We start from the raw sequence: 21526 nt of genomic DNA, 5'->3' as shown, positions 1-21526 counted from the left end.
CGATTATATTTTTTTTATAGATTCATTCCATGCAGTTGTTTTAGTTCATGAATCAGCAGTACATATGTGGCATACTGATGCGAACTGCTTTGGACTTTTTCATTTGTTGTTGTTTCATCCATAAGTATATATATGGATTATGTTAGATTCTACTACCCAATGTAGTATGTTCGAAACTAGAATAAAACATGGAAAACATATAAGGTACATAAGAACTGTACTGGATTTTTGAGCAATGCATAACAACTATACTGGATTTTATCTCGAAGTAATTTTTCTTCTTACTGCATACCCGTCTTCACACTACCGAATCAGTGCATAATCATCCACACACATATAAAATATTGTACTATGTGTTTCGGTTCTCTTACTTTATACAAACCCGTCACTTGTATTGTGATACAGTTGATATGTAGTTCATGAATCTTCAGTACATATATCGCATAATGATAGAAATTGCTCTTGGTTGTGTTTGATACCTAACAGGAGGAGACTACTTTTGTGAAGATACATCTTACTAGTGAACTTGAGAAGAAATACGAATGTAAGTATAGTTGATTTAATTTTTGGATTGCTTTGTTTTGATCTGTGCATGAAAATAGGTATCGATTGTTGAGATTGAGTGTGGTTTTTAACATACTAAGAATGAATTAATTGAGTGCATATTTGATATACTGAGAATGAATTGAATACATTTTGGGTGCACCATATTTTGGCAACATGGATCCATGGCAATGTAATGCTGCCAGACCCAATGTTATGTCCAATTAAATGAAAACATTAATATTCAGATGAATTGTTTGTTCTTTGTGGTAACATGTTGCTGGAATATAATGGTTACATCATTTTATTTACAGTTGTTTATTTATTTTGTTTGTTAAATTAATGAAAAATCATAGTGCATAGATGCTGCACCTCAGAGAAAGTTGGTGCTAAATAGCGCAAACACAAATCCAGGGTTCACAACATGGTATTTGTATGATCTATTTTCTAAAGTGTCGTTATTTTTGCAACAGTTCATACAAATTAGTCAACACCATTGTTTGGAAATCTATGCGTCCCTAATAAATTAGTGTAACACCATTGTTTGGCAGTATTATTTGCATCTGTTCTGCGGCGGAAGGAAGCTTATTCGGTCATTGTGGATGGATGGGCACAACATTGTGATGATTTGAGGACCGCATAGATTGACAGGTACGAGTTTTGCTAATGAAATTTATATGTACTATGCAGACTTTTGATATTTGAGGATCGTATCAATTGCTGGACAGTGTATAAACTCTGGACTCCAGATAAAAGCAGTGTATAAACGATGTACAATGTTATTTTGTCAGTGTATAAACGTTGTACTATGTTATTTCTCGGTGTATAAACTCTGCACTCCATAGAAAATCAGTATCCAAACATTGTTCATAAGTGCTTATATTTCTATTTCGATTTTAACCCATAAATATAGGGAACTGCTTGGCTTGTTGTTGCACTATTATTTTGACAGAGAACATGTTGTTTTTCCCTGCAGAGTTGCGTTTGATGCAGTAGGCGGTGGTAATATTCAGCTCATCAATATTGTGCGCCTCTGCAATCTCTGTTGTTGAACACAAACTGAGGGTGATGTTCAACAAACATTTAAGTCCTGAACATAGAGTTGCTCTACTTTCCCTACGAGAATACTCTTGGATTCATGATGCATTAATGTAGAATAGACCTGAATCCTTCAAAGTTTATATATTTGTGAGAGGTCTCGTATTAATTGCATTAATTCAATTTATACACCATGTGATTTGTACTATCTTAGTCTAGTTTATTGTAATTAATAGGTAATTGGTTCAGGGTTCGGTAAGCTCATGTAATTTTGTCTTCACTTTAAGAAAAGAGAATCTAATTGTAACTGATGTGCCTGTCGGTTATTCGTTGTCTATCAAATTTAATAAAATTTGATTTTTTTAGTATCACAATTGATCATGATGTATAAATCAATTAAAATGACCTTGGAATTTATTCCTGAGCGAACAGTATGTACTGGCAGTTGAAAATGTCAAAATTGATCTAGTTTCTTCGGTACAACCAATATGTACTGAAGGTTAATGATAGGATCATGCTGTAAAATCGACCCTGTTTTTTTTCCCGGAATTAGCAGAATCGTAGAAATTAAACTAACTTTATTTTGTTTGATCAACAATTGCCGGTACACTGGCAACCAAAATCCACATCATGATTAAAACAAACAAAGAAAGAATAGAGGACATAGAAGAAGAAAAATTATACAAATTTAACACATTTACAGATCTTCCATCCCGAATCCTTCACCGCCGCCACCACCATCGCCACTACCTGTTGTCCACCACCATTTTGAAATTAAACAATGTTCCTTAAACACAATCACATATGGAAGCATAAAAACATTCATCAGTATTGGCCTTATGTACTGCATACCCAAGATTATTATCTCATAAACCAACTTAATGATTTTAGAGTACAAAGGCACGGTTATACCTCAATACAGCATATATGTACTGTTGTGCAGCGAAAAGAAGAATGAAAGAAAATACCTCATGTCACTTTTGATTGTTATTCGATAGTTTTTGAGTTATGTACTGGTAAATCTATGTGCAAGAAACACAAACAATCTTATATAGAAGCATAACCAATGTTACATAATCAGTATTGCCCTTATGTACTGCATACTCATATGCCTAAAACACCCAAAATCACATGTGAAAGCATAATAATGGTTACTATTCAGTATGTGAGTTATGTGCTTGATGTTCATAGTGCCTAAATCCAATGAAAGCGTAAAAAAACCTATTTCATAAGTACTAGAGATATGTACTGGCGGATCATTATCTCATCAACCAAAAATAAACAACATAGTGCGTTTTTACCTCAGTATTGTATATATGTATCCTTGGATATATGTTGTCAATACAGATAAAAACACACCGCATGTCTTTGATTGTTATTCAACAGTTTTTGACTTATGTACTCGCAAATCTATGTGCCAGAAACACAAACTACAAACCCAAACACAAACCATACGTCACTTATGATGATTTTCATCAGTTTTTAAGTTATGTACTGGTGATTTGAACAGTCAAAAGCTAAAAAACCATCTTATACACAGTGATGTATCATATTGGTTAAAGATTTTTTCAGTACAACATATATGTACTACTGATTCATACCTTTTTCTGCTATTGATTTCAGTACTCTTATTTTATTTTTTGCTCGTTGATTTGGTCTTTGGTGTTGGTGATTCTTCGTAATCATCTTCTTCTTATATGAGAGCGGTACTATCTTCGTAGATCTAGAAAAAAATATTGATTTAAATTGGAAAATCGAAATCTTTTTGGATTTTTTAGTATTGGTTTCTCTTAGATCGAAATCTACGTTTTTGGTTTGTGATTCTCCGATTAAAACACAAAAATTTCTCTTAGAACAGAGAAGAGAAAGGAAAAACGAAGAGAGAGGAAGAACACATAAATTGGGTTTTCTATGAGAGAGAGAATAATATCGAATGATATAAGGAGGCGTGTTAGTACACACGTCTGGGAACGATGGGTATTCCAATCATTTCCATGTTTTAATTAATTTTAGAGCTCCGGATAATAAAAAATTCCTGTTGGACCCTACTATAACTAAGTATATGGGCTTAGGACCAAATAGCAAATTTTCCTTTTAATAATAGTTGTTTTCTCTCTCCCCGTCATATCGTTGAATATTCTCGAGATGTGAACTTAAAATATCTAAACCAAACGGTATCATCTTTTTACTATATAAAGTACACGGTAAGGAATCTACAGGTGCGTTCATTGTATCTCTTGTTACATAATTTACTTTGTCTAAATACTTCTTCATATTGATCTTGCATTATCATTTCTATAATTTGTGTAAGTATTTTTTATTTTGGGTATTGTTTACTGGGGTTATTTTTTAGGTGAGTTCTTAAGATTGATGTTTGTTTTTTTTTCTGTTGAATAGAAATTATAGGTTGATGAAGCTTCAATTTTTCTGAAAGATTAATTCTTTTGGTTTTTATTCGAATTGAAGTCGGTGGCACCGATTTCAGTCGGTACGAATTGTTTTAACTTACATGGATTCCTCTTGTTTTGTAATTCATTGATTTGAAACCACTGACGGACCTATGAGGGGGCTAAAATGGGCTTTTAGACCGCCCCCTCATAAGTGCAGAATTTTTTTTTAGTATAGAAATTAGTTAGAAATTTATTTCTAGCCCGTGCAAAGCGAAACAACTCTCAGTTTGCATAGTTACGTCCATCAACACCACATAGGAAGAGTTGAGAGTTCCAGACTGGTATTGGGTTCACTGATATCTGATGTTATCATTGGCTTATGGTGCTTTTTTATTTTGTATGAATTTACAATGTCGTTTTTGTCTTTCTTTCTTATCATTATGATTGCAAATACAGTGAGCGCTTCTTCATAGAAACTTGCACCCAGCTAAAAACATCTTAATCGACGTTATGTCTCGTATCAGATGGCAATACTGTTGACGAAACTAAAAGAGTAAAAGTGCATTTTAGAGCACAAACGTTGATCCATTATCCACATTTCCTGAGCACCTCCCTTATTTCCCACTGTTTGTACATGAAATGTTGTGTTTCATTATAGTCTCCTTGTTTTAGCCGTATTCTTGATAAATAGTTTTTGTTTTTCTTTGTTTTCAGGACTTTTGTTAATGGAGAGAAAGTTTCTGCCACTGATTTGAGTTTGGGACGTAGACTTTCCACCTCGAGGTTGCTCTTGGACATTTCAAGGCCTGGAGCGTTCCAAAGAACTCGTGTCATATCAGAAACCGCCCCGCCCAATAAGAATTCCTAGGTCCGTCACTACTTGAAACAGTGTGGTAATTCAACATGAAGCTCCTATTGAATCAGATAGTGGAAATTAGAACTAGCAAAAGCTTTCAGGCCTTGACAATTCAAGAAGTTGGATATGAAAAGCTTGCATTTGATGAGCAAGATGTTAGATATATGCTCTAGGAAGATGTGAAACCTCAGTTCAGTTGTTTGTTTACTTTGTGAAGTAATATGATTGTTAATAGGTTCCGTTATTGTAAACTTTGCATTTGTTTTTAATGTAATTGTGAATCGTAACCTTTTACATTTGGTTTGAATGCAATTGTGAATTATAGAGACTTTGCTACAGCTTTTTTATTCAAATGCAGAGATCTTGTTTGGCTTTTTTTATGTTTGTGTGTAATGATGGGGATATTGGCAGAACAGTGGAGGAAAGAAATCAGTTTTGCTGCAGGGACATGATAATCAAGTTATTTGAATTATGTAAACTTGTTGAAAGCTTTGCAGGGACATGCTCATAGAAGCATCTTTATCACCAACTGTCAACTACAGTTTAACCATCCAAAAGCTAAAAAAAAGTGATGCACAAAAAAGAATTTCATTGAGATGGAAACAAGACAAAACTAGTCCCACTGCTACGGAATCCATTTAACCATCCAAACAGAAGTGATTTGTAGAGAAGTATCTACAGTTTTCCTGCCAAAAAAAAAAAAATATATACTGCAGACTGCTACTGCTGAAGTATATTAACCATCCAAAAGAAAGTGATATGCAGAGGTATATTTACTGTTTTCCTCCCAAAAAAAAAACATATTGCACAGAGTGGAAACATGTCGAAACTTATAGCTTCAACTCTGCCTTCCATATAAACCTCCCCCCAAGCTATTTGGTTGCACTCCATACCCTGGTCCTCCATATCCTGTGAGCACTCAAATCACGAAGGCATCCGAATGCTCACAACCAATCATCGTAATCTAGAGCGATTTGTGATGATGATATCTTAGTGTTGATTCCTTGGCTCAAAACCTTCGGGTTTATCACAGCCTCATCTAACAACTCCATGCGAGGCGTTTGCGCATTTGAGTGCTCACAACCAATCATCGTAATCTAGAGTGATTTGTGATGATGATATCTTAGTGTTGATTCCTTGGCTCAAAACCTTCGGGTTTATCACAGCCTCATCTAACAACTCCATGCGAGGCATTTGCGCACGGGATATAGGTAAAAACAAAGAAAGCAATACATACAAATAAAGATCCATGGGGTTAGGCAAATATAAAGTGCTGAAATATAAACAAGACCGAGGTTTACGTGGTTCAGCACTAAGGCCTACGTCCACGGGGTTGGTAGTTTCACTATGTTCTTCGCGGTTACAAGAGTAGTCGAATGACTTTTGGGTTTACATGTATTTTCTCTTCTAAAGGATTAACTTACACTCGAAATCTCTCTCTCCTTCCCTTCCTGATTTTTCCGATCCCCCTTCCTCTCGGTGGAGAGGGGGTATTTATAGGGTTAGAGTGTGGGACCCATCTCTGAAGGCCGTTGGAACCTTATCTTCTAGTGTCTTGTGTCCATCACGCAGAGGTCTGCGTTTGCCACTTGATCACGCAGAGACATCCTCGCTCGTCCCACGGGTTGATCGACACGTATACTGCTCAGAGTGTTTAATGAGGGTGGTTGAGATGCCTGCTCGTGTCAGACAAGTGTCTTCTGCCCCTGTCACGTCCGTGTCAGCTAACTTTCTATCCACCGTTGATCTTCTTTTGGGGATGAGATAAAGTAACTCCTTGGGGTTTATTTGATGTTCCGTAGTGCATCGTATTTTGATGTCTTGGTCTGCATGCTTTCCACGTATCTTTCTATATACACGTGTCTGATGGTGAGATATATGTATACACATATCCAAAGAAAGGTGTCACATTTGCATATCGGCTGTCAGTCTGTTGTTGCTGAATTCCTCCATACATAGGTGTCAAACTCGCAGAATATATGGTTGGTTCACGTCGATAAGTTACGCTATATGCAGATGTATTTTTTATTGCAAAACCAGGTCCTTGGAGATGATTTGGATAAAATTGCTGGACATACAACACATGTAAACATATTAATACCAATTCATACATAGAAAGAGAACGCATCAACAAAATTTGTAATTTATATATGCTTACCAAGGCTTGCAGGTATTGATCGTAAGTAAGATTAGTCGCCAATTGGTTAACTTGTGATAATGCAACAGTATGAACTACACTTTGTTGAGTAGGAATTTGGATGTTTACCTATGAAATAAGTATAAGAGATACATATTTGTCAGTTAAAAATATAAAATGAAAAATTAATAATTTCACTAATAGTTTTGAGCTTTACCTCTGCATTTTCTTTTTCTTTTCTTGGTTTTTAGTATACACTTTAGCTTTAGGTGTGTTTTCTTTAGGACGACCTTTTTTTGGTGCTGCGGGTGGATTAGGGATATTTTTACTTTCAATCGGTGGAGAGTTAGTATTTTCCACAGTGGCATTCAACTTGCAAGTAGACTCCTCATTGAAATTACTGACCTTCAATTGCGCTTGTATCCATTTCTTAATATCTGCAAACTTGACATCATTTGAAGACGCTGCATCTGCAAGCACAACAAAGGAATTGAATAACTCATTGTATCGCTTCTGTTTGGGAGTTAATTTCCAAGCATCAGAACTGTATTGCATATCTGTGTGTAATCGTTTCACATCTTTTCGCCATCTTTGTAAAAGGTATTTTTCTGGAAGCACAAATATATCATTACAATGTAACACCATAATCACATGCCTGCATACAATACCCCGAAACTTAAAATTATGATAACTACACTCAAATTTACAATCATCTTTTTGAAATGACACCTTGTAGATAACTCTTACCATAATTTTTTCTTTTTCATCTTCAGATGGAGTTTCAGGAATACTTTCAAGAACATTACTTTCAAGACAAGCATTTTCAGGAGTACTTTCAAGATCGGTACTTTCAAGACAAGCATTTTCCTCCTCCTTTGGCTTTGGTATCCATTTTTCTTCTTGTATGTGATACGTAAACACGGGGGAATCACCAACAACATCAATCACTTCACAATATGTCTTCTTTAATAACTCCATTCGTGAGCACTCAAATCACGAAGGCATCCGAATGCTCACAACCAATCATCGTAATCTAGAGCGATTTGTGATGATGATATCTTAGTGTTGATTCCTTGGCTCAAAACCTTCGGGTTTATCACAGCCTCATCTAACAACTCCATGCGAGGCGTTTGCGCATTTGAATGCTCACAACCAATCATCGTAATCTAGAGTGATTTGTGATGATGATATCTTAGTGTTGATTCCTTGGCTCAAAACCTTCGGGTTTATCACAGCCTCATCTAACAACTCCATGCGAGGCGTTTGCGCACGGGATATAGGTAAAAACAAAGAAAGCAATACATACAAATAAAGATCCATGGGGTTAGGCAAATATAAAGTGCTGAAATATAAACAAGACCGAGGTTTACGTGGTTCAGCACTAAGGCCTACGTCCACGGGGTTGGTAGTTTCACTATGTTCTTCGCGGTTACAAGAGTAGTCGAATGACTTTTGGGTTTACATGTATTTTCTCTTCTAAAGGATTAACTTACACTCGAAATCTCTCTCTCCTTCCCTTCCTGATTTTTACGATCCCCCTTCCTCTCGGTGGAGAGGGGGTATTTATAGGGTTAGAGTGTGGGACCCATCTCTGAAGGCCGTTGGAACCTTATCGTCTAGTGTCTTGTGTCCATCACGCAGAGGTCTGCGTTTGCCACTTGATCACGCAGAGACATCCTCGCTCGTCCCACGGGTTGATCGACACGTATACTGCTCAGAGTGTTTAATGAGGGTGGTTGAGATGCCTGCTCGTGTCAGAAAAGTGTCTTCTCCCCCTGTCACGTCCGTGTCAGCTAACTTTCTCTCCACCGTTGATCTTCTTTTGGGGATGAGATAAAGTAACTCCTTGGGGTTTATTTGGTGTTCCGTAGTGCATCGTATTTTGATGTCTTGGTCTGCATGCTTTCCACGTATCTTTCTATATACACGTGTCTGATGGTGAGATATATGTATACACAATTTGCCCCTTTTCTTCGGGCTTGAATGTTTAATGGGTGCATTGAAGAAAACAATCGTTGCATATTCTTCTATCTCTCCTAATAACTTTTCCTAGCTACTTGGGTACGTCTTTTATTTGTGCATTAACTGCTCATGTAACGGGCACGTTTCCCATTCCTCCATTAATTTCCTTCTCTTTCTTTTGGGTATATTAAGGAGAGAAAAAATTAATTTCATTCTTCCTAAACATTCTCTCGATTTTAAATCTTCGTTCTTCAGCCCTTAAATTCTCTGTCAGTCTTCATTCTTCCGCCCTTAAATTCTGTCAGTCTTCATTCTTCCTCCCTTAAATTCTTTGTCAGTCTTCATTCTTCAGCCCTTAAATTCTCTCCCTCTTAGCATTAATCACGCTTGCCTCATCTTTATTTCTGATTTGTTCTTTCTGCTGCTGTTTTTGCTGGTAAGTTTTTCTTTTCTTTGTTTCCACGGTTTTACGCTATGTTGATTTGCAAATTTTCTGCTACTGTTGTTCCTTGTTTGTGATGAAGAAATTCTTTCAATGCTTGTATGCTAGTTTGCCCCTGTTCTTCGTCTTAAATCAAGGAGGCCATTGTTTTCTTGTATTGATTGAGCTTTTCAGGGAAGGAATTTTATGGAGTTTCGAGCATGTATGCTAATTTTAGGGTTTCTGCGTTATCGTGTGTGAATTGTTATTTATGTGATTTTTTGATCGTTGGTAATGTCCTTGAGTTTGTTGTTGACTTGTTTATGATTAATCTTTTCGCAGCCATGTCTGACCGTCCGCGGCTTCCTTATCAGGCTCCTAGTTCTGGTTTATCGAGATCTCCTCCGCGTAGAGAGTCTCAAGATGATGTTCGTAGAAGTCGAGTTTCTTCTGGGGCGAAGGCCTCATCTTCTAGGGAAGAGGTTCCTCCGACAAATTCTTCTGGGGCTCGAAAAGTATTCGATCGCTCGGCGTCTCGTCCTCGTGATGATGTTAGGAGTACGCAGGCATCGACTCGTGCCGTCGCTTTTGATGTGCCTCCTCTACGTTCTGTAGTGCCCGAGCATCATCTGCCGCCCCCTCCTACAACTTCTTTTAAAGGGAAGAATGCGAAAGGTGGAGTACCGAGGGCTGAATCTTCAAAAAGTCCTTCTTTGAAGAGAAAGGCTTCCGAGGCGTTCATTGGTTCATCTGGCCCCGCCGAGGAGGATGAGGCTGCCCCATCGATACGCAGCGTTTCGGTCAGTAATAAAAAAGTAACGTTCAAGCATATTGATCTCCAAATTTTCAAGGAAAAGCATGAGCTTCAAGCCTTCGAAGTTCGTTTCTATGCCCCTGAGGATGATGTTACTTATGAGCTTATCTCAAAGTATGAGTTCGATGAATTTCATCTGTTGACCACGGTTGGAGCGTTCGAAGCTGGTCTTATGCTGCCGTTGTACAAGTCAGGTGATTCCTTCTACTATGATGTGCTTGCTAGTCGTGAAGGCTCTTCGACCAATACGCACAGCCGGTCTGTATCGCAACTATCGGGGAATTATCTCTGTGCCCTGAAGGAGTGCTATCTGCGGAGTAAGGGGGAGACGACAATGACTTGTTACGTTCCCAATCCCGCTGAGAAAGAATGGTATACTCCTGAGAATTTCAATAATTCCTTCGGTGATTACGTCAATAGTAGGAACCGCAAGCCGTGGAGTGTCAGCCTTCGGAATCTCGCTGCTCCTCGGGGCGAAATTCGTCTGTTAAATGAGGTCAGCGATGCCAAGCTGAAGTATGTTCCCGGCACGGGGGGTTCTAGTCAGCGGAAGCTTTTCCCGGCCCGCGAGAGGATCAAGCGTGATCATGACTACGAGTGGCACGCTACCGTTATCGAAGTGGTTGGTCCATGGGCGTACGGTTGGATCCCTGGTCCACGCGGTTGGCGTCCTACTGAGAGTAGCAAGCCACGGGAATCTCCTCCTGCTCGTTATGGAGATTTCTGTCCCTGGCGTTTGAACTTCGCAGGTATGAATTTTCCTTATGCCCTTGACGTCGTCGAGGGAGACGAGGAGGAAGGTTCCGGTGCTATACTTCCACCGAGGAGTGCCTCGACTGCTCAGGTACGCGGATTCTAGCTGCGCTTCTCCTTCTTTAAAATTTCAACTGTTCGGGAAAAATAATTCTTTTTGTGGTGTTGGTTTTCAGGTGTCGAAGAAGAAAAAGATTAAGCCGAAGCAGTCTTCTACCATTGTGATGGGTGAGGCTTAGGCCCATGAAGAAGTTACAAGTCCGGTGAACGAAGAGTTTGATGAGGATGAGGAAATCACAGATGGAGAGGAACGTACTGGTACTTCCCCTATTAATGTCGAGGAAGAGGTCTGTGTGGGTCATGACGGTGATGAAGGGAGAGACAACGCCGTGGTAGCTGATGACGGTGTTATTGGTGATATTTTTGTCCCTGTTTCTAGCGCCAAATTGTGAGCACTCAAATCACGAAGGCATCCGAATGCTCACAACCAATCATCGTAATCTAGAGTGATTTGTGATGATGATATCTTAGTGTTGATTCCTTGGCTCAAAACCTTCGGGTTTATCACAGCCTCATCTAACAACTCCATGCGAGGCGTTTGCGCATTTGAGTGCTCACAACCAATCATCGTAATCTAGAGTGATTTGTGATGATGATATCTTAGTGTTGATTCCTTGGCTCAAAACCTTCGGGTTTATCACAGCCTCATCTAACAACTCCATGCGAGGCGTTTGCGCACGGGATATAGGTAAAAACAAAGAAAGCAATACATACAAATAAAGATCCATGGGGTTAGGCAAATATAAAGTGCTGAAATATAAACAAGACCGAGGTTTACGTGGTTCAGCACTAAGGCCTACGTCCACGGGGTTGGTAGTTTCACTATGTTCTTCGCGGTTACAAGAGTAGTCGAATGACTTTTGGGTTTACATGTATTTTCTCTTCTAAAGGATTAACTTACACTCGAAATCTCTCTCTCCTTCCCTTCCTGATTTTTCCGATCCCCCTTCCTCTCGGTGGAGAGGGGGTATTTATAGGGTTAGAGTGTGGGACCCATCTCTGAAGGCCGTTGGAACCTTATCTTCTAGTGTCTTGTGTCCATCACGCAGAGGTCTGCGTTTGCCACTTGATCACGCAGAGACATCCTCGCTCGTCCCACGGGTTGATCGACACGTATACTGCTCAGAGTGTTTAATGAGGGTGGTTGAGATGCCTGCTCGTGTCAGACAAGTGTCTTCTGCCCCTGTCACGTCCGTGTCATCTAACTTTCTATCCACCGTTGATCTTCTTTTGGGGATGAGATAAAGTAACTCCTTGGGGTTTATTTGGTGTTCCGTAGTGCATCGTATTTTGATGTCTTGGTCTGCATGCTTTCCACGTATCTTTCTATATACACGTGTCTGATGGTGAGATATATGTATACACATATCCAAAGAAAGGTGTCACATTTGCATATCGGCTGTCAGTCTGTTGTTGCTGAATTCCTCCATACATAGGTGTCAAACTCGCAGAATATATGGTTGGTTCACGTCGATAAGTTACGCTATATGCAGATGTATTTTTTATTGCAAAACCAGGTCCTTGGAGATGATTTGGATAAAATTGCTGGACATACAACACATGTAAACATATTAATACCAATTCATACATAGAAAGAGAACGCATCAGCAAAATTTGTAATTTATATATGCTTACCAAGGCTTGCAGGTATTGATCCTAAGTAAGATTAGTCGCCAATTGGTTAACTTGTGATAATGCAACAGTATGAACTACACTTTGTTGAGTAGAAATTTGTATGTTTACCTATGAAATAAGTATAAGAGATACATATTTGTCAGTTAAAAATATAAAATGAAAAATTAATAATTTCACTAATAGTTTTGAGCTTTACCTCTGCATTTTCTTTTTTTTTTCTTGGTTTTTAGTATACACTTTAGCTTTAGGTGTGTTTTCTTTAGGACGACCTTTTTTTGGTGCTGCGGGTGGATTACGGATATTTTTACTTTCAATCGGTGGAGAGTTAGTAGTTTCCACAGTGGCATTCAACTTGCAAGTAGACTCCTCATTGAAATTACTGACCTTCAATTGCGCTTGTATCCATTTCTTAATATCTGCAAACTTGACATCATTTGAAGACGCTGCATCTGCAAGCACAGCAAAGGAATTGCATAACTCATTGTATCGCTTCTGTTTGGGAGTTAATTTCCAAGCATCAGAACTGTATTGAATATCTGTGTGTAATCGTTTCACATCTTTTCGCCATCTTTGTAAAAGGTATTTTTCTGGAAGCACAAATATATCATTACGATGTAACACCATAATCACATGCCTGCATACAATACCCCGAAACTCAAAATTATGATAACTACACTCAAATTTACAATCATCTTTTTGAAATGACACCTTGTAGATAACTCTTATCATAATTTTTTCTTTTTCATCTTCAGATGGAGTTTCAGGAATACTTTCAAGAACATTACTTTCAAGACAAGCATTTTCAGGAGTACTTTCAAGACAAGCATTTTCCTCCTCCTTTGGCTTTGGTATCCATTTTTCTTCTTGTATGTGATACGTAAACACGGGGGAATCACCAACAACATCAATCACTTCACAATATGTCTTCTTTAATAACTCCATTTGAAACTCGAGGAACTTTTCGTTAATGTAAATGCTTCGAACCTGTTTTTCCATTTCATAATGAGTTTTGGTTGGGATGATAGTAAAAAATGACTTTGCATCTGCCTTAAGCTCCTTTTCTATTTTATCTCTTAATGCAAGTTCGTATTTCTCGACAAATTCTTTCAACGATGTCTTTGATGTAACATATTTATCAAAAAATGCATTCATACTTTCCGAACGTTGAGTAGTCGACATTCCTTCCCAAAAATAGGTCTTCACGAAACAAGGAACCCATTTTTCTTTGTCCTTATACAGGTCTCCCAACCATTTACTCTTTCCCAAACTTTTATACCTCTGAAACATTTCACCCCAACCCTTTTCAAAATCAGCTGGACTCTGTTATCGTAGACGACCCTTTTAAACTTAGATTTTATTTTCCTGTAATTTTGATGGCTGCTTAGTTTTTCAGGAATCTTTTTCATGATATGCCATAAGCACCATCGGTGTTTAACACGTGGAAAAACAATTTCAACCGCAGCCTTCATGCCACTGTCTTGGTCAGTGATAATACCCTTTGGAGCAATTCCTCCCATGCAATGAAGCCAAGTTTTAAACAACCAAACAAAAGTTGGAATTGTCTCATTTCCGAGCAATCCACAATCCAAGTAGAATTGACTGCCCATGATGGTTTACTCCAACAAAGGGAGCCAATGGCATACCATATGTATTTGTCAAATAGGTTGTGTCAAATGAAATGACTTCACCAAATTCCTTATAAGCTTGTATGCATCTTTCATCTGCCCAGAAAACATTCCTCAAACGTCCGTCATCGTCGAAATCTATGCTATAAAAGAAACCTGGGCATTGTTTTTGCATCTTATCAAAATAATCTTGAAGTGCTGTTGCATCTCCTTCACCTAGTTCCATACGTTTCTCACTCATAAGCATATTTCTAGCATATTTTTCACTAAATCCAAGGTTCTCATATCCACCTGCTTCAATTACTAATGAATGAAAGCTTTTGTTGGTTCTAATTCCTGCCTTCTGATTCAGTAAGAGCTTATTCTTAGACGCAACGTCAATTTTTTTGTTGCATCTCAAATGTCGAGTACTACTTGGGCATAGCTCATGGTTGTGATCATCAACCAAAACAGAAATTCTCCATTTAGCATCTCGTTCAAGTCTTGCTGATACATGAGCTTTACAACCAATTTTTGAAGTCGGTCCTGTGTACACATATATCTCACTATCGGACACGTGGATACAGAAAGGTACGTGGAAAGCATGCAAGCCAAGACATCAAAACACGATGCGTCGCGAAGCACCAAATAAACCCCTAGGAGTTGCTTTATCTCATCCCCAGAAGAGGAGCTAAGATCAACGGTGGGGAGAAAGTCAGCTGACACGGACTGACAGGGGCAGAAGACACTTGTCTGACACGAGCAGACCCCTCAACCACCCGCATTAAACACTCTGAGCAGTGCACGTGTCGACCGACCTGTGGAACGAGCGAAGATGCCTCCGCGGGATCTAGGGGGAAACGCAGACCTCTGCGTGATGGACACAAGACACTAGAAGATAAGGTTCCAACGGTCTTCAGAGATGGGTCCCACATTCCTACCTTATAAATACCCAATCTCCACAAAGGGGGAGGGGGATCGAAAAACATCAGAGGAGAGAGAGAGAGAGAGAGAGAGAATAGCAAAGGTAAGGAATCCCATAGTGGAGAGAAATATGTAAACCCCAAGTCATTCAAACTATTCGTGTAACCGTGAATAATATAGCAGAACAACAAAACCCGTGGACGTAGGCCTTAGTGCTGAACCACGTAAACCTTGGTCTTATTTACATTTCAGCACTTTGCATTTATTTAGTTCCGCATGCATTTGCTTATATATGTTGTTTTCCTTTTATATTTGTACCCCATGCATAATCGCTACGCATGGGGAAGTTGGAGGAGGCCATGATAAACCCGTGGGTTTTGAGCCAATGAACCCACATCCGGGTATCATCATCGTAATCTCTTTAGACTTTAACAATTGATTGCGGGCATTCGGACCCCGCGTAGTTCGTGTGTCCACAATTTGGCGCTAGAAACAGGGACTTCGTCCCGGTAAAAGATTTATCTTGTCCTGTGATTTCATTCTAATTTGGCATACGATTGCTCCGATTTTATCAGCTCTGACTGTATAGATCATTCGTCAACAGTATTATATTCAAAAACCCACCTTTTGCCTTCGATAAGAGTTAGTGTTCCAAGCATGGGTTATTGTCCTAATCCGTCGGATTTACAGTTTTCATAGTTTTTTTTATATACTAAAGATCGCCTTTAATAAACCCGCTTTTGAAAAATTGTATTTCGACAACTAACCCGCTTCACGCGGATATTCCCGTTTCTGTTTGAATAAATTTATACAGAGAGAACGTGTTGTGAGTAAAGAAGGCGAGTTTACGCTAGATTTCGTCAACAAAAAGGCACGTGATGGAGAAGACGCAGGAAGCAGGAAAATCCAAAGCTTTGTCAAAAGAAACACCCCGGACAACCCCGATCATCACCCGAAGCAAGCAGAAAGGAGATAAAACTAAAATGACCAATCGAAGGCAGGATACAACTGAAATCACTTCACCCATGAACGCTAATTCAGTTGCAATGGCGGCTCTCAGAGCAGCAACGATAAAATACGGGGAAGCCGCGGTAGTCCCGAAGGCCGCGGAGGCTAGCAATACCTTCGCCATGAGTCAACTTAACCAACCAAGGGAAAGGGTGGATGAATCCAGAACATTCCAACCCGCGCATCTGCTAACCTTTGGAATGCCGCTAACAAATAACCAGAACCAAACCATACCGACGGCTCGGGCACCGCAAAGGGGCGCTCACTCCAATTTGGAAACACCAGCAACAGAAGTTGAACCCCTGCCACCTTTGGTACAGACCATGGACGAGGGTGGCGCCACGGCTGTAGCGGCACGTGCGGGGACTCCCAATCAGGGGTCCAACCAATCACACCAGCTAATGGCTGAGCTCGAGGAACTGAGAAGGAACCAACAGGTTTACGCAGAAGCTGTAGCACTTTTGGCCAGAGAAAATCAAGATTTAAAGGAGCGGATTGCTCTAAGCACAAAGACCAACCAACAACTTGATGAAGCAAGCTCCAAAGCACCAGAGCCAAACCAAGACTGCAGAGTCGTCCTAGCGACTGATGAAGACGCAACAAGGAGACATAGCGTATCCGACCCGGACTATGACGATGGAGAATCAAACGGAAATGATCTGAAGAACTTAGAACACCAACGCGCAATGGAGGAACTGCGAGATGAGATGATGGCAGAGATCAGGCAATTGAAAAATAAACAAGGAGGGGGAAGGTTAGAAGAGGTTATGAGAGAAGCTAACTCCACGCCCCTGACGCATCGCTTGGCCAACACCCCTATTCCCCTGAAATGCCCTGTCCCGACGTTCGAATGCTATGATGGGTCCAGCGACCCTGCTGCACATGTTCGGTACTACAACCGCGTCCTAGCAAGATGGGGACAGAACGACGCCGTACTCTGTAGATACTTCCCGTCAAGTTTGAAGGGATCGGCGTTATCATGGTTTGATAATCTGCCACCAAACTCCATACACTCATACGACCAACTGGCAGAGAAATTCTTAAGAACATACATGTACAACAAGACTGTGAACACTGGGATGGATAAGCTTTTCTCACTAGCAATCGGCTACAAGGAAACCACGAGAGAATACACAAACAGATGGCATAGGATCTGCCAAGCCATAGGAAGCGTGGACCCAGTGGTGAGCATCAATTGCTATAAGTGGGGCTTGGACCGAATGAGTCCCCTATTTGTTGAAATTCACGGGAGCGTGCCCAAGACAGAAGGCGATCTCCGAATAATTATCGAGAAGCACGCTCGACTTGAAGAAATTCAACGGGAAAACCCGAGGGCATATCCGCAGAGGTCTCACCGCACCAATTCAGCAGAACAAACCAATGGGGCCAAAAGGGGTTCCTCAGATGAGAGACCTCACGAAGATAGAAAGGAACGGAGGGATGAACGAAGAACAGGCGACCGAAAATTCGAAGACCAAGTTTACACGAAACTCAACGCTAGCTATGCTCGTATCCTGCGGGAGATCAAAGGGAGGGAAAACTTAGAATGGCCATGGTCTAAGGGAAAGCAGCCCCCAAGATCCGAAAAGTCTAAAGATTACTGTGAGTATCACTGTTTCAACGGACATCAGACCGAAAAATGCAAGAACCTTAAAATAATGATTCAAAAATTAATTGATGCGGGAGAGCTCAAACATTACATACGGAAGGAGGTTACCGAGGACAGATCCAAACGAACCAAGCCAGTCCAACTTCCGGAAGAAAACCGAACAATCAACACCATCTCGTGTTCCGCAGCCATAGGACCCTCGCTCACAGCACAGATTGGAAAAAGGTTACGGAAGCAATTCGAAGATCGCTGCGAGTTATATAAGGTTGATGGGATAACAGTGGACGAACATGAAAAATGGATGGAATTACCCGTCATCTTCGATGCCGAGGATATCGAAGAAGATATGGAAGACCATAACGATCCCTTGGTCCTGACATTACCAATAGCGGGGTGTAACCTCAAAAAAATCCTCATAGACGGGGGAAGCTCTGTGAATGTCCTATTCTATGACGCATTCAAACGGATGAAGCTCCATGATGAACAGTTGATGACCTCTTATCACACCATCTACGGATTCAATGGAGCGGCCACGAAGCCCTTGGGAGACATTGTGTTACAGGTTAACGCAGGGCCCATGAAACTGGATACCCGATTCAGTGTGGTGGATACCCCTTCCCCCTACAACGCCATTATTGGACGACAGTGGGTACACAAGCTCAAAGGAGTGGCGGAAACATACCACCAGTACCTAAGATTTCCAACACCTGAGGGAATTATGGAGATCAAGGGAGATCGAATCGCTACACGAGAATGCCAGGCCACTCAGGATCATATCAACAACGAGCAAGAAGAACAGCGAAAAATCCGAAGAGTAAGAAATCAAGAAACCACGCAAGAGAAAGCCGTAGAACTATTCCTTAAGGAAACCACAGGAAAAGGCTTGATGATACAGGGTAATGTCCGAGGCTCGGAAACAAGCACCTCAACAATCAACAAGGAGCAGAAACACGCCAAATAGCAATTAAAGAGCGCCCCAGTCCTCGGAAACCCAAGGCCTATGTTCACACCCGTGGAACCCACTAAGGAAATCAACATAGGAACGGAAGAAGACCCAAAGAGGGTCAAAATCGGGACCATCATGGGCGAAGGGAGAGAATACTCCTTAACCAAATTACTCAAGGAATATGCGGATGTGTTCGCCTGGAAGTTAGGAGATATGCCAGGGATCGACCCAAAAGTAATCCAACATGAACTACGCATCAAACAGGGCACACTCCCGTTCAGGCAGAAAATACGAAAAGTGGCTCCAGAATATCATGAGGCGGTAGAAACAGAACTTCGGAAGCTACTAGACGCAGGATTTATCAAGGAAGTCAAGTATCCTACCTGGATATCCAACATGGTCATTGTTCCTAAGAAAAATGGAGGGGTTAGAATATGCATCGACTTTACTAACCTCAACAAGGCGTGTCCAAAGGACAGCTATCCCCTGCCGAGCATAGATCAACTGGTTGAAGCAGTTGAAGGGTACGAGGAGCTGTCGTTTATGGACGGATACTCTGGCTACAACCAAGTAGCCCTGGCAGAAGAAGATCAGCAACACACAACATTCTATACACCACATGGCCTTTATTGCTATACCAGAATGCCTTTCGGGCTCCGAAACGCGGGGGAAACATACCAAAGGATGGTCGATGCTATCTTCAAACCATGGATTGGAGGAACCCTAGAAGTCTATGTGGACGACATGCTCGTCAAAAGCAAGCTGCGTGAAAATCACCACCAGGACCTGAGGAATATTTTCAATGCAATGAGACAACATCACATGAAAGTAAATCCGGAGAAATGTACTTTCGGTGTCACCTCAGGGAAGTTCCTCGGTTATCTGGTGACGAAAAGGGGCATCGAGGTAGACCCAGCTAAGATTCAAGCCATAGTAGAGATGCCGTCACCAAAGAATCTAAAGGAAGTGCAGAAGCTCAATGGGTCCATAGCAGCGTTGGGCAGATTTATTGCACGATCTTCGGACAAGTGCAAACATTTCTTCAATATTCTTAAGAAAGGAAGCAGGTTCGAATGGACCGCCGATTGCGAGGAAGCATTCCAAAAGATCAAAGAACATCTAGCTTCGATCCCTATCCTGCAGAAACCTGACCCTGATGAAGTTTTGGCACTGTACATAGCAGCAACGGAGGACGCAGTCAGCGCGGTATTAGTCAAAACCAATACAAAGATAGAACAGCCCATCTATTACGTCAGCAAGACACTCAATCCCGCGGAAAGAAATTATACTAAGATTGAACAACTCATCCTCGCACTGGTATGGGCTACCCAAAAAACTAAGAACCTACTTCCTAACTCACTTCGTCAGGGTACCATGCAGAGCACCATTGGAAGCAGTCCTCAAAAGCACAGGAAAAGTGGGCCGAATAGCCAAATGGAACACCCATCTGGACCAATTCAACATCATTCATGAAATTCAGCATTCTCAGAAGTCCCAAGTTCTGGCAGATTTCTTAGCAGACCTCCCTCTAGACAACGACGAAGAGATCAAGGGAATACCAGAAGCCGAAGAAGCAATCAAGGATCCAATGGATATCCTCGAACCTGCGAGTCATAGACAATGGGAAGTCTTCGTCGACGGATCTAAAAATAAGGAAGGGGCAGGAATAGGTATTGTCATCATCACCCCAACTGGAGAAAGAATCATACAGGCACTTAGATTGGAATTCAAAGAGCATACCAATAACATTGTTGAATACGAAGCTGTCATACATGCCCTACGTATAATAATAGAGATGGGGATAACCGATGTAAGGCTGACAAGTGATTCGCAGCTGGTCATACGGCAAATCGCGCTCGAATATAATGTGTACGACGACACCCTTTCAGCTTACATGGCATTGGTCCAAACATTGGCTTCACAAATCCCGAACATTAAGTTCCGGCACTTATGCAGAAGGGACCTCAGGCATGCGGATGCCCTAGCATACATATCATCCATGTTGAGGGATAAAAATGCCGAAGGTATTAAAATAGCAAGGGTATACGAGCCTTCAATTGCATCTCAATTCTCCTTCGCTACCAATCAAGATACGATGGAAGAAGATATTGAAGACCAAGTAGGAGAAGACATCCATAACGACTTTGATGAAGAAGACATCTTGTCAAAAGCAAATCAAGACGAAGATTTCAGCAATGAAGATGACTGGAGGGTAACAATACATGCTTTCCTCGACAAAGGAAGCCTACCTGCGGATCGGAAGCAAGCTAGAAAGACGCTCTCCAAAGTGGGAAGATACGATCTTCGGGACGGGGTCCTATATAGAAAATCTTTCCTCGGACCATTACTACGCTACTTATCCCGAAAAGAAGGGCATCGAATTCTAAAGGATATCCATTATGGTGACGCAGGGAATCATAGCGGTATGAGATCACTAGCTGACAAGGCAAAAACGCAAGGATATTACTGGCCGACCATGATACAAGATGCTGCGAGGATGTCCCGACGATGCGAAGAATGCCAGCGCTTCGCGAAAAAAATCCACGCGCCGGCAACATTGCTAAACTCTGTCGATAGCCCGTGGCCATTTGCAAAATGGGGAGTAGACATCGTCGGGCCTTTCATCGAAGGATCCAGGAAGAGACGATTTTTGATAGTAGCCACGGACTACTTCAGTAAATGGGTGGAGGCTAAGGCCTTGGCCAGGATCAGAGACGCGGATGTGTTCACTTTCATATTCCAGAACATCATTTGCAGATTTGGTATACCTGCTGAAATTGTGTCTGATAACGGCAAGCAATTACAGGGAAAAAATATAGACATGCT

General features: G+C 40.9%; 3 protein-coding genes across 3 annotated transcripts in view; all 3 read right to left on the bottom strand.

Moving 5' to 3' along the window:
• Window positions 1–7177: 7177 nt before the first annotated feature.
• On the bottom strand, window positions 7178–7942 carry LOC113352479 (protein FAR1-RELATED SEQUENCE 2-like). The gene has a single exon (XM_026596293.1). The coding sequence runs from the start codon at window positions 7940–7942 to the stop codon at window positions 7178–7180; it is 765 nt and encodes a 254-aa protein (XP_026452078.1).
• Window positions 7943–12801: 4859 nt separating this feature from the next.
• LOC113352478 (protein FAR-RED ELONGATED HYPOCOTYL 3-like) lies at window positions 12802–13896 on the bottom strand. The gene has a single exon (XM_026596292.1). It carries the CDS (start codon window positions 13894–13896, stop codon window positions 12802–12804), a length of 1095 nt encoding a protein of 364 aa, XP_026452077.1.
• A 276-nt stretch (window positions 13897–14172) lies between these two features.
• LOC113352477 (protein FAR1-RELATED SEQUENCE 5-like) overlaps window positions 14173–21526 on the bottom strand; it is a 14147-nt gene continuing 6793 nt past the window's right edge. The window contains exon 2 of the mRNA XM_026596291.1: window positions 14173–14759. Coding sequence (XP_026452076.1) covers window positions 14173–14759 — 587 coding nt within the window. The remainder of the gene's footprint in view (window positions 14760–21526) is intronic.

Source organism: Papaver somniferum, chromosome 2, assembly GCF_003573695.1.
Source record: "Papaver somniferum cultivar HN1 chromosome 2, ASM357369v1, whole genome shotgun sequence".
In the NCBI taxonomy this organism is placed as follows: Eukaryota; Viridiplantae; Streptophyta; class Magnoliopsida; order Ranunculales; family Papaveraceae; genus Papaver; species Papaver somniferum.
The sequence above is the reverse complement of the archived record's forward strand: the minus strand, read 5'-3'. Positions and strand labels throughout refer to the sequence as shown.

Bases quoted from the DNA above. Each gene is read 5' to 3' on its own strand.
- LOC113352479 (XM_026596293.1), bottom strand. From the start codon at position 7,942: ATGGAGTTATTAAAGAAGACATATTGTGAAGTGATTGATGTTGTTGGT.
- LOC113352478 (XM_026596292.1), bottom strand. From the start codon at position 13,896: ATGTTTCAGAGGTATAAAAGTTTGGGAAAGAGTAAATGGTTGGGAGAC.